Source organism: Biomphalaria glabrata, chromosome 15, assembly GCF_947242115.1.
Source record: "Biomphalaria glabrata chromosome 15, xgBioGlab47.1, whole genome shotgun sequence".
NCBI classification, from domain to species: domain Eukaryota; kingdom Metazoa; phylum Mollusca; class Gastropoda; family Planorbidae; genus Biomphalaria; species Biomphalaria glabrata.
In genome coordinates this window covers 4,223,221-4,240,073 of record NC_074725.1, presented here as the reverse complement: position 1 = coordinate 4,240,073, position 16,853 = coordinate 4,223,221, and the positions used below count along the sequence as shown (strand labels likewise).

General features: G+C 37.5%; 1 protein-coding gene across 1 annotated transcript; it reads left to right on the top strand.

Annotated features, from left to right (window-relative positions):
* The first annotated feature begins 875 nt into the window (after positions 1-875).
* LOC106069468 (histone-lysine N-methyltransferase, H3 lysine-79 specific-like) lies at positions 876-16,209 on the top strand. Its single transcript, XM_056012493.1, has 6 exons — positions 876-1,052; positions 2,265-2,383; positions 3,629-3,940; positions 6,377-6,418; positions 7,381-8,661; positions 9,227-16,209. The coding sequence occupies exons 2-6, from the start codon at positions 2,279-2,281 to the stop codon at positions 10,160-10,162; spliced, it is 2,676 nt and encodes an 891-aa protein (XP_055868468.1). The 5' UTR covers positions 876-1,052; positions 2,265-2,278; the 3' UTR covers positions 10,163-16,209.
* Positions 16,210-16,853: the final 644 nt, after the last annotated feature.

Here is a 16,853-nt window from a genome sequence, read left to right as displayed (position 1 = left end):
ATGAGGTGTTATGATATGAATGATGAAGTCTCAATGATATTTCACAAAGCAAGTTCACATAATCAAACTATTGACAAGAGATATAGCACACCTCAAGATCAGTGCCATAGCTCAATCACGGTGCGAAGTCCACAACCCAATGTCATGGATTCAAGGATCAAACCATACAATCAGGTTTGACTTCACCGATTCCCAAACCTGCGTCCCTAGACAAGACAAATACTTTCTTTGAGACCGCCATTCTTTGAGACCGCCATTCACAAGATCAAAGGACCATCGAATTTAGAGCTACACCACGAAGAATCAAGTAAAATAAACTAACTTACCCAATACTGGGGAAGAAAACACCATAGAAAAAAAACTCCAACAAAAGATCTGCAATCAGCATAACCACAACAGAGGCAAAGAAGCAATGACATCAACAAAGCGAGACCTTAGGAACTTGAGCGCACAAACCATTATGGTGCACAAAAGAGACATCACACAAGAAGCAACTCTAGATGCGCACGACAATGAGTATTACCCGCCTCTTCTTCTAATGAAAAAAAAAAGTAAAGTAACTTGTAGACTACAGGATAGTGAATACCTGCAGCTCAAAACGCAGCAAAACGCAAGAGAGAGAAAATGAATGTTTTTGGTTTCGGTCACCGGTAAAAGTTTGAGAAACACTGAGAACTTTGGGTACTTTGAAAACAATCAAAGTATTTGTAGTATTTCAAATCACACCTTTTCTTCGTTTTCCCCGCCATCCCACCTGTTCCCTGCTCACTGCTTTAGAATATAAAGAGATTTATGTATTTCTTAGAAAGCTAGCGTACAACAAATTCACGTTTTCAGTTTCAGTTTCAGTTTTGATATAGCAAAACGTAAGTATGTTTCATTTTAGTCTTGAATATCAACAATCAATAATATACATTTCTATCAAGAGTATCGACTAGGTCTTCTTAAGCACACGCAATGTCTGATTCTAATGTTAGTACCATGATAGCGTGTTAGACATTTTAAAGTGACTTTTAATGTTAAAGCTAGAGCTGAACATATAGGATTAGCAGGTAGGCCAAATACTGTCAATATTATACATAGTAAAATACAAGTATTATAGTAGTCGTCTTGATTGTTAACAAGAACATGTTGTTTTTTTTTCTTTTTTAATAGAAAATCTTTTATTCATATTTTTATTACCTTTTTTAAAATATCATTTTAAAGAACCATTTCAGTATTTGTGATTACAGCACAAGCTGTAGTCACCAAATGGGACACTTTCCTGGCTAAGACTGGGATTTTATATTCCTTACTAATTTAAGGATCGTTAGGGTCCACCGAGCCCTAATGGGTACCTGACATTAGTTGGGGGAAAAGCAAATGCGGTTGGTCGTTGTGCTGGCCACATTACACCCTCGTTAATCGTTGGCCACAGAAAGAGACACCCTCGTCTCGTTAATCGTGGGCCACAGAAAGAGACACCCTCGTTAATCGTGGGCCACTTCTTCTTCTTCAAGCCAGCTTTATTGCTGCTGAGCTGTGAGCTCTTTTGCAGACTGTGCCAAGGAAAAAAAGTGTGCTGTTTTCTTCAGTTGTTCAGCACTGCCGTACAGGGTGTTGGTTATGTTGGACTGTAGTGGAAGTAGGGTCTGTCTAAGGTGGATTGGGAGGGGGGGCATTCAAAGAGGATATGGTTTACGGTTTCAAAGGGGTGGGCGCAGTGTCTGCAAAGGGGGAAAGTTGTGTGGAGTTTATTTTGTTCAGGTGGTAATTTAATAGTGGTGTGTGTCCTGTTCTTAGTTGGAAAATTGTAGATTGTTCTTTACGGGGGAGGAAGTTAATACTGTCCAGTTTGTTAGGCGTAGTCATTTCTTTGTAATCGCGGGCCACAGAAAGAGACACCCTCGTTAATCGTGGGCCACAGAAAGAGAACCCTCGTTAATCGTGGGCCACAGAAAGAGACACCTTCGTTAATCGCGGGCCACAAAAAGAGACACCCTCGTTAATCGTGGGCTACAGAAAGAGACACCCTCGTTAATCGTGGGCCACAGAAAGAGACACCCTCGTTAATCGTGGGCCACAAAAAGAGACACCCTCGTTAATCGTGGGCCACAGAAAGAGAAGGTCTTTGCATCATCTGCCTTGTAAATTGCAAGGTCTAATAGGAGAACCTTTTTTTTTTGTAGAACAAAGGCAAAAATACCGTGTACAAAATTTGAATCAGACAGAGTGAGTTAATATAAACTTTGTAACCATGTTGTATTTTTGGGTTTGAACCCCAGAATACATATCAACCATGCAGAATGAAGAGAGATCGTTGCAGGAGTCGACCAGGTATTTCACAGACCGAAATGGCGGTGCTAGAAAGAAGCCTGAGACACGTCACTCAAGAACATACCAGGTTTGTATCTGTATCTGCAATAGCTCAATTCGCGTTCTTAGAGAGATATAAAGTTACAGAGATAATGATATCTACCCTCATGACTTCGTAAAAAAAAATAAGCATCTGTCAGGGTTCACTTAAGCTTGCCTGGACTTGGTTGGTGTGTTTCTTGGCTTGGCTCGTTAGGGGGTATGAATACTCAATTACACTTATCAATACTTGTTTAGTTACTCAAATAAGAACAGTTACCACTAGATAGCCTACACATCAACTCCAACTCCAAATCCCCAAGAATATAACAATATTTTAATATCCAATATTGCTCAAATAAATATTAATAAACAAACACCAGTCCAGGAACATAATACAACTAACGAACTACCAATGTCACTCTATCAACCAACGGAAACCCCCATTCAAAGACATCAAGTGTATACTGTTCACATTCATGCCTGGGGGGGGGGGAGAAGAGGAGAAATAAACAAAGGGATATAACTCTTTCATACTTAAATAGTACAAAGAAATAACATAATCACTCTCGTCATATCTGCCCATGACAGCATCTAGGCCTATTTCAAACACCATCAAGCCTATAGGACACACTAATAGGTCCATCACACACATTTAGGCCTATTTCAGGCCTATTTGTTTGAAACTAACAATAGCTACAAAGCCTTCTATTTTCATAAGCATTTCCCTGGCACAGTGGTTAGTGCGTTGGCTTGAGGAGGCTTGCAAGCACCATCAAGCCTATAGGACACACTAATAGGTCCATCACACACATTTAGGCCTATTTCAGGCCTATTAGTTTGAAACTAACAATATATAGCTACAAAGCCTTCTATTTTCATAAGCATTTCCCTAGCACAGTGGTTAGTGCGTTGGCTTGAGGAGGCGTGTGGTGGCTTGAGCCCTTTAGTTCAAATTCAGGTAGTGTATTATTTTTATTGATTTCATAGATGCATTTAAAAAGCGATCACGGCAACATTAACAATGCTTCCATTTTTCTACCCCACCTTTTTCCTAACTGATCCAGACAAGTAATAGGATCATAGCGAGTTGAGAAGGCTAAAAACATGACATAGCTCTAAACAAAAACGATTTGGTAAAAATAACTCTCACAGATTTATTATTGTTAGACTCTATTACCAATTTGAATCCAATACTGATTCCCAAACTTATTGATACAACTACACTTAATGTAAACTTCGATTTTTTGTAAAAAAAATATTTTTAGAAAGATTTTCTTGTTCTTATTTACAGTTAGATGTAGATTCTGGTAGATACAGACCTACTTCAGAACGTGACAACCATTGCCTCGCCCTTGCTGAGTATCAATCTTCTGTAGAGTATGCAGCTGAACAGATAAGGGAGCTAAACGACGTCGTACATCAGTTACAAGGAACTATGGATGTTAAGCACAGGGAAAACCGACACACACAGGAGTCGATCTTGAGAATGCTTTTAGAACAAAACGACAATATAATATCTTGTAACATGCAAATCGTTGATGACCTGGCAGAGAATAGAAAACTGTTGACCAAAGTATTCTCAGAAAACAATGAGTTAATGAAGGTAGGTTCTGTACAAAATTAAGGTATTGTAACTATGTAATTATTGTTCAAGTTTAGATTTATTAACTCCCTCTTTTGGTTTATTTGTCTTCATTGCTATTAGCTAACAATGAATGTTGAATAAATAGAACAACGGCAGTTCGGGTCTTGGGCAGCCAGTCTAGGAGATGGGAACTGAGTCTAGAACAGCGGTTCTCAACCTTTTAAGCTCGGCGACCCCTTTTTACAATCCCCCATTCTGCCGCGACCCTCCCTCCCCCCCCCCCCAACAGCAATAGAAGAATAGACAATAACGATCCATATTTTCGATGGTCTTAGGCGACCCCTGGCAAATCATCGACCCCCAAGGGGGTCGCGATCCACAGGTTGAGAACCCCTGGTCTAGAAGCTACGACTATCCTTTGTTCACGTCTTCCATGCCACTGTGAATGACATTTAGTGTAAAGAGTGGTATTAGCCTGGGCAAGCCAATCTTCACTTTAAAATGATTGAGCTCAAGCTGAAGGAAATGTATTGTCTTATACGGAAGTGCTTACCATTCAATAGCTGCACAGGGTCAGACAATCTATCCCGAATAGGGCATGGCTCCATGTTTAGGTTTTATTTTTCATTTATATTTTTTAACACTATGTATAGAATCCAAATTTAGGAAATGACATTTCACTAAAAATAATGGGCATTTTATTTTTTGGAAATGGTGTTGCCTACTTAAATTTTAATCGTTGTAAAAGCTTCTTCATGGAGATAGAATTGAAGGTGCGGCAGGTTTTCGCTCAATTCGGCAAGGGGTTTAATTCCGGGCAGGACTCGGTGCTAAGCGTATTCTGGCCTTTTTTTCTTAGTAAGAAGAGAGAATTTAAAAAGGCTAATATTGATGTGTTTTCTTTCAGAACGCACTGTTCATCCTAATAAAAAAAAAAGTCGAGGGCCATATTAAATCTTATAATAAAGAGGCAGCCCTGGCCAATAGTATTATGCGAGGGACATTCTATGTAAGCCACACTAATTGCGCACGTACTTCTATAATGGGCGTGATCTTTTTAAACGATATTTTTCCTGTCAAGTAATACATCTCTGTCGGACTGTCGCGGACGTTTTTTTTTTTCCACACAAAAGTCGTCACTCTAATAAAGTGCAATAGACAGAAGAAATTCGACTATTTTGTGACAACAATTCCAGAAGAATCACACTAGCGGAGACGTTTTAATATGTTTTCTTCAAAACGTTTTGACCCATATTGTTGCATACGCAACTCGCAAAAAGCAGTCTACATTTGACAAGGTCTTATTAGAAGATAAAACGACATCTCTTACTTAATATATTTAAATTTTTAAACATGTAATTTTACTTATATTCAGATAAGTTACACTGAAAATAAAATATATCTTTTTCGACGCCCCCTCTCCTTGTTGTTAGCTAGTCGTTGGTCTGTCGCTACAAACAGCTAGTACAATTGAAACAATAAAGGCGTTTTATATTTTGACTAAATAAACTTTCCATAAACTCAATATAGCATAACTGTTATTACAAATTTCACATATTTAACTTGAGATTGAGATGCAGTATCAATGAAACATACTGATATTTAAGCGAAATCTAGCTCACCACAAAACAACGTCTTTACACTTTCATGTCTCGAGATTGTCTGCCGTTTTACATTTGCATTTCGCTAAATTCATCATCCTCAATACATAACTACCAATCAATCGCTAAACCTCTTCTTACTTCCGCCTAGGAAACACACACACATCCTTTTGTCAGGAAGTTGCACCCCCCAATTCAAGGTACTCGCCCCCACCCCCACCTCGAGGAGGACCCAAAGTTTGAGAAACTTACTACTAAAAGAAGATAATTAAATTTTATTTTAAACTGGAACACAAATTAAATTATTGTAGATCTACATCTACACTCTTTAATCGGCTAAAAATATTCTACTTTCAACTAACAGTCATTTCAAGTAAAAGTGACAATATTTTAAAATTGACTTTCTAATTACTAGATCTACTTACAGGGCGGGCTATTCAATTTGAACCAAATATTGCAAATAACCCGCGATAATTCAAGGCCAGGTAGAGTCGACGCTTATGGAAAAACCCATGGGAATCCATAGCGCGCCGCTTTTTTTACTTTGTAAAGTTTTCAAAATAACGTATTGTACGAATCTCTCTCCCCCCCCCCCCCCCCGCAAGTTTTCAAAGGATAATGGAATAATTACAATTTAAATAAAATATTTAAGTAATTTTATTATTATTATTAGACTAAAAATTAAAAAAATCTTGAAATAATGATTTGGCCGCCCCCTTATATTCGGCCGCCTGCGTGCAATGCACACATTGAACACTAGGTAGCGGCGGCCCTGTCTATGAGTTTTACAAAATGAACATTATGTTACACGCATCTTTCTTTCAGTGTTTAAATGTCCTAAAAACTTTTACAGGTATGTCTTGGAGAATACAGAACATCAACAATAGAAATGCGGGTAAATATTGTTAAGCACATTAAGGCCTTAAAAATAAAACAAATACCTAATTATATATCCATTACAGAAGAAAATTTTTGAACAAATCGGGTAAATCCGTTTTCAAGTTATTCTTATATTTTACTAGCCGGGTATTAACCACGGCCTGCAGGCCTTAGTTTGGGTATTGCATTAATTGCAGATCTATGTCAAACTTGGCGAATGTTCATTTCATTTTTTTTTATTTCGCCAGGAAAATAAAAGTCTGTTGGACCATGGCGTTGGGACACCAAGCAAGACTCGTCGACCATCTTTCTCCATTCCTCCCAGTCTTTTGCCTTATTTAGAACCTCTTTCAATGGCAGGCCCCTCCATTCTTTTTAATGTTGTCCTCCCATCGCTTTCCATCGCTGGGTTTACCAATTAGTTAAAAACGTTTCGTTTTTTTTTTATAGAGATAAATTTAGCTATTAAAACGGGTTTACCCGATTTTTTAAAACTGTTTCGTTTTTTAATAGAGATCAATCCGTTTTTTTTCCTTATTTTTTGGCCCCCCCCCCCCCCAAGCCGGTTGTGGGAGGAACGTCAAACATACACAACGGTCTCATTCATGATCAGGAGCATCTATGCCAAGTTTCATCAAGATTGGTCAAACGGTTTTGATTTCTATGCGGGACATACACCCATTCATACAGACGCCTTACATTCTGCTTTATATATTAGATATCAATATTCTGGCTAAACTGGTCAACACATTTCCACACTCTACTTTCAGTTTTATTGACAAAATCAGGGAACATTCGCCATGTTTGACCTAGATCTTAATCCAGTCCAGCAGATCAGTAATATCCAAACTGAGGCCCGCGGGCTGCGAGTACGTTTTCGTTTTTAAAAGTTGATTTTAAAATGTATATGAACATCAATTATTGTTATTTTTTCTCATTATACAAAATGTTTGTCGCTTTTCATTTGTACATTTCTAGGAAGCAATACAAATATTGAGGAAAGAGATTTCAGAGAAACAAAACAAGTCATCAAAGTCGTTCAGTCAGAATCTCCGTCAGAGAAGTGTAGATGTACCTATAGCCCAGTCAGAATTGAACAGGCATGATACACAAACCGAACACAATTGCTTTCAAACTGGAGTGGACAGAAATGCTACCCATGTAGCTCATGTTATATCTGATGGCCAGTATGCTAGAAATTTTGAACAGAGTGCATCTCAACCTGAATGTCTCGATGATCAAATGATGGACAACCAGTGGGGTCAGTGTCTATTTAATGTTAATGTTGCACAGCAGGGAAATTTAGTAAATGGGGAGTCTGGTACACAGCAGCAAAGAAATGTCATGACTTCACCAGCACAGCAAGGAAATTCCATGGGTGCTTCAACACCTCAAAGAAATGTCATGACTTCACCAGCACAGCAAGGAAATTCCATGGGTGCTTCAACACCTCAAAGAAATGTCATGACTTCACCAGCACAGCAAGGAAATCTCATGGGTGCTTCAACACCTCAAAGAAATGTCATGACTTCACCAGCACAGCAAGGAAATTACATGGGTGCTTCAACACCTCAAAGAAATGTCATGACTTCACCAGCACAGCAAGGAAATTCCATGGGTGCTTCAACACCTCAAAGAAATGTCATGACTTCACCAGCACAGCAAGGAAATCTCATGGGTGCTTCAACACCTCAAAGAAATGTCATGACTTCACCAGCACAGCAAGGAAATTCCATGGATGCTTCAACACCTCAAAGAAATGTCATGACTTCACCAGCACATCAAGGAAATCTCATGGGTGCTTCAACACCTCAAAGAAATGTCATGACTTCACCAGCACAGCAAGGAAATTCCATGGATGCTTCAACACCTCAAAGAAATGTCATGACTTCACCAGCACAGCAAGGAAATTCCATGGGTGCTTTAACACCTCAAAGAAATGTCATGACTTCACCAGCACAGCAAGGAAATCTCATGGGTGCTTCAACACCTCAAAGAAATGTCATGACTTCACCAGCACAGCAAGGAAATTCCATGGGTGCTTCAACACCTCAAAGAAATGTCATGACTACACCATCACAGCAAGGAAATTCCATGGGTGCTTCAACACCTCAAAGAAATGTCATGACTACACCATCACAGCAAGAGGGTTCCATGGCTACGTCAATACAACGAGGGATTTTCACCAGTGTACATAATGAGCAAAGCCATTCTAAAAAAAATGAATCAACAGATGACGTAGAAATGGCTGCTTCTGAGGTAATGATAGATTTTATTTTGAATTGTTTCTCCTGAAACTATATCTTATAAATGAAGTTATTTAGAACTGACGTAAATAAGATCAGAATATGTTGTTTTTTTTTACTTACTTTAAAAATTTTTTTTTTTACCGGCTACCGAAAGCGGATTAGCCATTATTAATTTTGTGTGGTCTGTCTGTTCGCTGTCCGTTCGTTCGTTTGGATCTAAAACAAATAGAAAAAATATTGAATTTCCGTTATCAGGATATTTTAGATCTTCCGAAGCTCTGATGCAACGGCTATTTTTCCGTTCTAAAAGCGAAAAGTTAAATTTTAAAATTAACTATACAACAAGTTTTTTTCATAAAAGTACACCATTTTTATAACTATTCAATATTTTTAAAAAAAAAATAAAAAATACAGGAGCGTATTTAGTAAGGAAAGCTGATCTATTTTATATTCATAACACAGTTATTCAAACGGTTTTTTAAATTGTTTTTAAAAAATTTGTAGTACAAAATTAGATATTTCCTGTCATACATGCTGCTTACATGTTGTTGTATTTTTATGTTTTCTTCAACCAGTCTTTTGTTCATTCAAGAGACAGAAGACCAGAGGAGGGAAAAAGAAAAGAAAGAAAGACAATAAAAGTTCCTATCAATGGTAAAGGGAAAAGACAACGCCGGAAGATTTCGAGAGACAAAGAAGAGGATGATACTAAAAGCACCATGCCACAAGTGAATCGGGCATCAAAGGAAATGGATACAGCTAGAGAGAAGACTGAAGAGTGCGTGTGTCGTGACAGACAGACAACAGAAGAACACCCTAGCAGGAGTGACCAAGACAACACTGATGTTAAAGAAAAATATAAACAAGATTCTGTGACGTATAAAAAGACGACAGAAAGTGATGACGCCATTGGAAAAATTAAAGAGAGCAATAAAGATGATAAAAATGGAGAGAGCATTGAGGATAGGGGAAATGAGGATAGCGTTGAGGATAGGGAAAATAGAGAGAGCGTTGAGGATAGGGGAAATGAGGATAGCGTTGAGGATAGGGAAAATGAGGATAGCGTTGAGGATAGGGAAAATAGAGAGAGCGTTGAGGATAGGGGAAATGAGGATAGCGTTGAGGATAGGGGAAATGAGGATAGCGTTGAGGATAGGGAAAATGAGGATAGCGTTGAGGATAGGGAAAATGAGGATAGCGTTGAGGATAGGGAAAATAGAGAGAGCGTTGAGGATAGGGAAAATAGAGAGAGCGTTGAGGATAGGGAAAATGAGGATAGCGTTGAGGATAGGGAAAATGAGGATAGCGTTGAGGATAGGGAAAATAAGGATAGCATTGTGGATACGGACAATGGGGATAGCACTGCAGTCAAAAAGAAGCGTAAATACAACACTGGGTATTATAAGAACTTGAAATTCTCAGACTTCCTTCCCTGGTTCATGATATTGTTACTGATTGCCCTTTTATTTATTTCAAACGTTTCCTACACTAATTTGATGTTAGTTATTTAAACTATTACGAATAGGACTTATTGAATCGTGTGGTTCGGTTCACACATGACCGAACACTATACACATACATAAAACTGATTAAGACATACAAAATTATATTTATTATTTTCATTATTTTAAAATAATCTAAGAATGATAAAAAGATATAAGTAAACTCTCAAAGATGATGCTCTTGGGTAATGTCACATTTCACATTTTCTTTCGACATTGTTCCGACTGTAAAGAACTTAGGTTAGTTCTTTAATGCCCCCAACTGTAGATTATTAAAAGTGTACAAGTATTATAAAGTACACACACAAAAAGAAGTAGGAAATTAGTATTTATTTACAGCATTACAATGGGTTACACACATATACTATAGAATACGTAGTCATCAATACTAAAAGTCTTATATGTGCCCAAATTAAATATTCCAGGGTGCCTAGACTAGATTCACTAATAGATTAGTTAAGGGTATCTTGACACACAGGTTCTCAACCTTTTAAGCTCGGCGACCCCTTTTTACAATTCCTCACTTTGCCGCGACCCACCCCCTTACACATACACAGAAGAGAAGAGTAGACAATAACAATCCATATTTTCGATGGTCTTGGGCGACCCCTGGCAAATCGTCAATCGACCCGCAAAGGGGTCGCGACCCACAGGTTGAGAACCCCTGTAGACTTGACACAACATAGTATTACCCCAAAAATTCAATTCATACACATAGAGTAAGATCTCCGTACTCTAGGCATAATAGCCGAAAACAATTACCAACATCCTACTCAGACCAGGTCAGCTCTCCAATCGACTAGACTGACCGCTAGATATTCGTCTATTAACTTCCCTGAAAACCTCGTGATAAAAAAAAACATTCACAACTCAACCAATAAAATAAACAAACACACACACACAATCTCACATCTTACACACCCCTGCTCTTGACATCGACCACAGCTAATGCCCAGGCATTCATTTTATTTGTATGAGATTATCCATAGTCTTCAACAAAAGGATGACAGTATTAAAACCACATCTTTCGTGATTTTTTTTTCTTCAATACCAACTTTCTGTTTACGACATTCACCTTACAGTAGAACAGCGGTTCTCAACCTTTTAAGCTCGGCGACCCCTTTTACATTCCCCCACCATGCCGCGACCCCCCCCACACACACACACAGCAATAGAAGAATAGACAAAAACAATCCTTTCTTTTGATTGTCTTAGGCGACCCCTGGCAAATCGTCAATCCACCCCCCAAGGGGGTGGCGACCCACAGGTTCAGAACCCCTGCTGTAGAAGAATACCACTTCTAACAAAACAGTTTAAGCAGAATCCAGTAGACTTTCAAACTGAAGCTATAAGAATGTCGAAATTAACCTGATTCTTTATCTCCAAGTACACCTTAATTGACCTTAAACCGTTACCCTATAAGTACAATAGCAGAATTCTAACTTTTAAATCTACAACAATACAACCATAAAACATCAATGGGGAAAATATTATAAATTTAACTCGGAGTGGTCAAAACAAAATATAACAAGAACAGTATAAGGCGGTAGTGACTCAGCAGTAAATTTAAAAGGTGTATCCCTTAGACGCGGTGGCTGAGCGGTAGAGCGCTTGGCTTCCGAACCGGGGGTCCCGGGTTCGAAGACTGGGTTTTTTTAAATTTCGGCGGCGCCTCTGAGTCAACTCCGCTTTAATGGGTACCTGACATTAGTTGGGGAAAAGTAAAGGCGGTTGGTCATTATGCTGGCCACATGACCCCCTCGTTAACCGTGGGCCACAGAAACAGATGACCTTTACATCATCTGTCCCATGGATCACAAGGTCTATAAGGAGAAATTTACTGTACTCTATCCCTGAGATGTGGCTTCGTAGCCAAATATACCATATAGACATCGGGATTCATTATCTTATCTAATACAGACGTTACTTCAAAAAAAATGATTACGTCCTACGCGTCATGCATATTAACCAATGCCTTAAATTCTGCCAAGTCACTGGTTTTCCTGGCTAGCTCAGGCAACTCATTCCATGCTCTAATAGCACTAGGGAAGAAGGAGCATTCGCAAAAATTTGTCCTAGCATATGGGATTAGGAATATGCCTTTATCTTTGTGTCTTTCTGAGTATTTTATTAATTTGTATTTGTATCTTTCTATATGTAAATAACTTATTTAAATCTAAATACTTTTTCTACATTCTTCTTCGTGTTTTCTTCAAGTCCCAAGAACTATTGTCAGGGCCGGTCTTAGGCCACTGCCACCTATGCGGCCGCAGTGGGCCCCGCACTTTCATAGGCCCCGCGCGATGCGAATTGTAGGTGTAAATTATTAAATTAAACCATTTAAAATTATTATTAAAGGTTTCCTGGAATTCTCCTGAAATTATAAAATATAAGAAAATGTCATGAAAATCACATGAAAGTATTATAATCTTCTGAAAACTGATGCAAATCTTAAAACAGACAAAATTGTCCTGTCGATGTGTCATTCAATATGGAAAATGCCAATCCTACTCGCGATTAAAAAAAAGGTACTGTCAGCTTTCATTTAGTAAAAATGTAATAATAAGCCGAATTTTAGCCAAAACAAGAACTTCAAATACTTATTTACTTAGATAGCCACTAGCATACAGATATTGATCTAATCATCTAAATCTCTCAACCTCTTATATATATAAAAAAAAAATTTGCTAGTCGATAGTAAATCTAAAAGGCAGAACTGATGTTTACCTATTTTTTGTTGGAAAACTACTATCTACTGTAGATGGCTAGTAAAGTTAATTTAACAGTGATGTTGTACTTAGTAAAGTAGGAATAAAATGCAAAGACGAATTTATGTTCTAATGCAAAAACTTCATTTTCACTTATTATCCTTATCAAAACCCAAATTAGGCCCCGCGAAATCCGTTTCGAATAGGGCCCCGCAACCTGTAGGACCGGCCCTGACTATTGTTACAAACCTATTTCTACATTTTGGGCTGAGAATGATGTATATATGTAGATCAGAGATTTTCATTTGATGTCTTCATTGTATTTGTTCTATATTTCATTGAAATAAATTGTTGTCGCCGATGTAGTTATTAACTCTTTCTCTCTGTAATTATTTAACACATTCTAGTGAAATCAACGTTGGTATCGTCAGTTAGGAGAGAAAGAGTTAAGAAATCTTCCACCTTTTTCTCTTGCACTTTTTAGGATTCTAATTTGAAGGCAGCAAAACAAAATCTAATCCAAGTTTTCATCAGTGCCATTACCAACTTATAGTGGATTATTTGTTTCATAGCGTTTATTTTGTAAATCTTTTTTATGTTTTTTATTTGTTTTGTTTTTCAAGCGATACCGATCGTTATAGCAGGCGTCAACAGTGACCTGCGACTTTTCAACCGGTGGTCAGTGGAGACCAATAGCCCGTGGCTACGTTGTACAGACACACTTTCCGAGTGGAAACTTCTGGGCGGGCCGGGTGGGGGGCGATTGTGGAAAACGCTATTACGATTTTCCTAACAATTTGACAGTTGATATGTAGAGTTGGTAGAAGAATTACTTTAGTTTGACCATTATAATTTTATTAGTTAAAAAAAAAAAACAAATTAATTTAAATTTAGCTAGACAACAAGAAAATATATTTCTCTAACAAACTCTGCGTATTATAGGGCATGGGCCTTATTCCTTGGAGTTATTAAAATAATAGCTAGAAACATTTTGTCCATCTTCTTCCAAGTCTAGATCTAAAGGTCCATCATTGGAATATTATAAAGTCTTGTTGATTTGTAGATTCGCTTGTTTCAAATGTTTCCTTATTCTTTTATCTAAGATTTGTACGTTATGAAGTAGAAAATAATCACTCTATTCGTTGTTTCAATGAGGTATGGCCTTTTAAAGAAAATAAAACAAATTCTTGATTTACCTGCTAATATTTCCTCTACTCAGATTACAACTTCTTCATGGAAACTGGTTGGCACGCTTCTCGATTACACATCTAACGATTATCCTAGAAATTTGACAGTTGATGTAGGACTGTATATTTTGAAAAAAAAAAAAAAAATTACCAGCTCATTTGCCACACTGGGAAAACTCTGGTTTGACCGTAATAATTTTTCAAAATATATTAACCAGAATTCTTTCTCAAGGAAAAGGGAGAATTGGTCGGGGTAAGAAATATTCCATTGTTTTAAATCTAAAATTCAGTTGTTATTGAAAGAAAAAACAATCGCTCTATAGGTTGTAGAAAGGAGGTATCTTTTTTTTTTTAAATAAAGATTTTTTAATGTTATTCTTGTTTGAAAAAAAAGTCTCCATCATTCATGAGTTGTTTCAGAGTAAACTGAAATGTTTTCATCTTCATATAGAAGAACGTTTCTTCTATTTGTTAAATATTTGTAATCAAAATGTTTTCTGTTGGCTGTTACTGTCATAGTAGTGCTATCTATGCATGTCACTTGTAATATTTCAATGACATTATGATGTAAATATATATACTTTTTTTTTGCTCTTCCATTTGTGGCATTTTACATTTGGAGACGTTTTTTTTTCCCCCTTTTCAAGTACCCACGTGACTAAACTGGGGCTGCAAGCACTAGTGTGTGTAAGATTCTTGGGTAAGATTCTTTGAGGCGTTTTTTCCATTCTGTTCCCTGCTCTTCCATTTGTGGCATTTTACGTTTGGAGACGGTTTTTTTCCCCTTTTCAAGTACCCACATGACTAAACTGGGACTGCAAGCACTAGTGTGTGTAAGATTCTAGGGTAAGATTCTTTGAGGCGTTTTTTCCATTCTGTTCCCTGCTCTTCCATTTGTGGCATTTTACGTTTGGAGACGTTTTTTTTCCCCCTTTTCAACTACCCACGTGACTAAACTGGGGCTGCAAGCACTAGTGTGTGTAAAATTCTTGGGTAAGATTCTTTGTGGCGTTTTTTCCATTCTGTTCCCTGCTCTTCCATTTGTGGCATTTTACGTTTGGAGACGGTTTTTTTCCCTTTTCAACTACCCACGTGACTAAACTGGGACTGCAAGCACTAGTGTGTGTAAGATTCTAGGGTAAGATTCTTTGAGGCGTTTTTTCCATTCTGTTCCCTGCTCTTCCATTTGTGGCATTTTACGTTTGGAGACGGGTTTTTCCCCTTTTCAACTACCCACGTGACTAAACTGGGACTGCAAGCACTAGTGTGTGACAGATTCTTGGGTGAGATTCTTTGTGGCGTTTTTTTTCCATTCTGTTCCCTGACGTCGGCTAACTTTGTTTTATTTCTGTTTAGTAAGATTGATGAATAGTATTGCTTTAAGGTTGGTACTTTGTATCAGCACATGCTGGTCTAGTAAATAAACTCAACGAAACTCTAAATCTAGCCTTACATTTCAAATTGTGCCATTTGTCATTGATGCGTGTCGTTCTCTAGGCTTAGAATGACTTTTTTTTCCCAATAAAAAATGTAAACAAAATTTCTTGGCATTTCTGATTTTCAGTATTCTTCAGTAATCGAGAGTGATAGGCCTTAAAAAATGTTTACAGTAGTATGACCGGTTAAAATCATGTGCGCATGTGTGTACATCTTGTTGCCAACGTAACTTTTTTAGTGCGCATGCGTGTCTATGACGATAAAGGGGAAAAAAAAAGTTAGTGACGTATTTTAAAGTTCTATTAATAGTTATTTATAAATTGAGACAATATGTACACAAAGGAAACTTGAAAAGCAGAGCTGTGTATTGATACCATTTATTAGGAATGAAAGCGTTCATATGTTTATCAACTTTTAGTTACAAAATGTCGATTTTTTGGGTCTATAAAACATAGCTTTTATAATATTAGGATATAGCAATGGTTCTCAACCTTTTTAGCTCGGCGATTCCTTTTTAGAATTTTCCAACATGCTTTCGTTCATAATTATAGGTAATTTATCTTTTGCTAATGTTATGGACAAATACCTGCTTTGTAAATATCTTATAAGCATTGGCAAAGCTTTATATCTTTAATGACGAAGCTATTTAATTATACATGCTTGAAATAAATATTTTTCCTAATTATCAAATTAGAAATAAATGAAATTTGATCTTTTACTTAAATGTATATATTCTTCAATTTCTTATTCATTATATTCATGTTGTATGTTTATGTGACAATTCAAAAAGCGTGACGGAGCATTGGTACTAATCAGAGCAATTACAAACTACATTACTACAATATAGCTGCGACAGTCTAGTCTTGTTTCACCAAATCAGGACTTGTCGGGACAGTCTAAACTTGATTCACAAAATCAGGAATTGTCGGGACAGTCTAAACTTGTTTCACCAAATCAGGACTAGTCGGGACAGTCTAAACTTGATTCACAAAATCAGGAATTGTCGGGACAGTCTAAACTTGTTTCACCAAATCAGGAATTGTCGGGACAGTCTAAACTTGTTTCACCAAATCAGGAATTGTCGGGACAGTCTAAACTTGTTTCACCAAATCAGGAATTGTCGGGACAGTCTAAACTTGTTTCACCAAATCAGGAATTGTCGGGACAGTCTAAACTTGTTTCACCAAATCAGGAATTGTCGGGACAGTCTTTAATAAAAGATCGCAACAGACATCAAGTCTCGGCATCAAGTCTTTTTCTTTATTTACTCTTGATAATTGACTGGCTGGAAAACCCTGTTCAAATACCTCGCAGCTATTGTCTCAGATGAGGGAACAAAACCCGAACTACTGGCCCGAAAAGCACAAT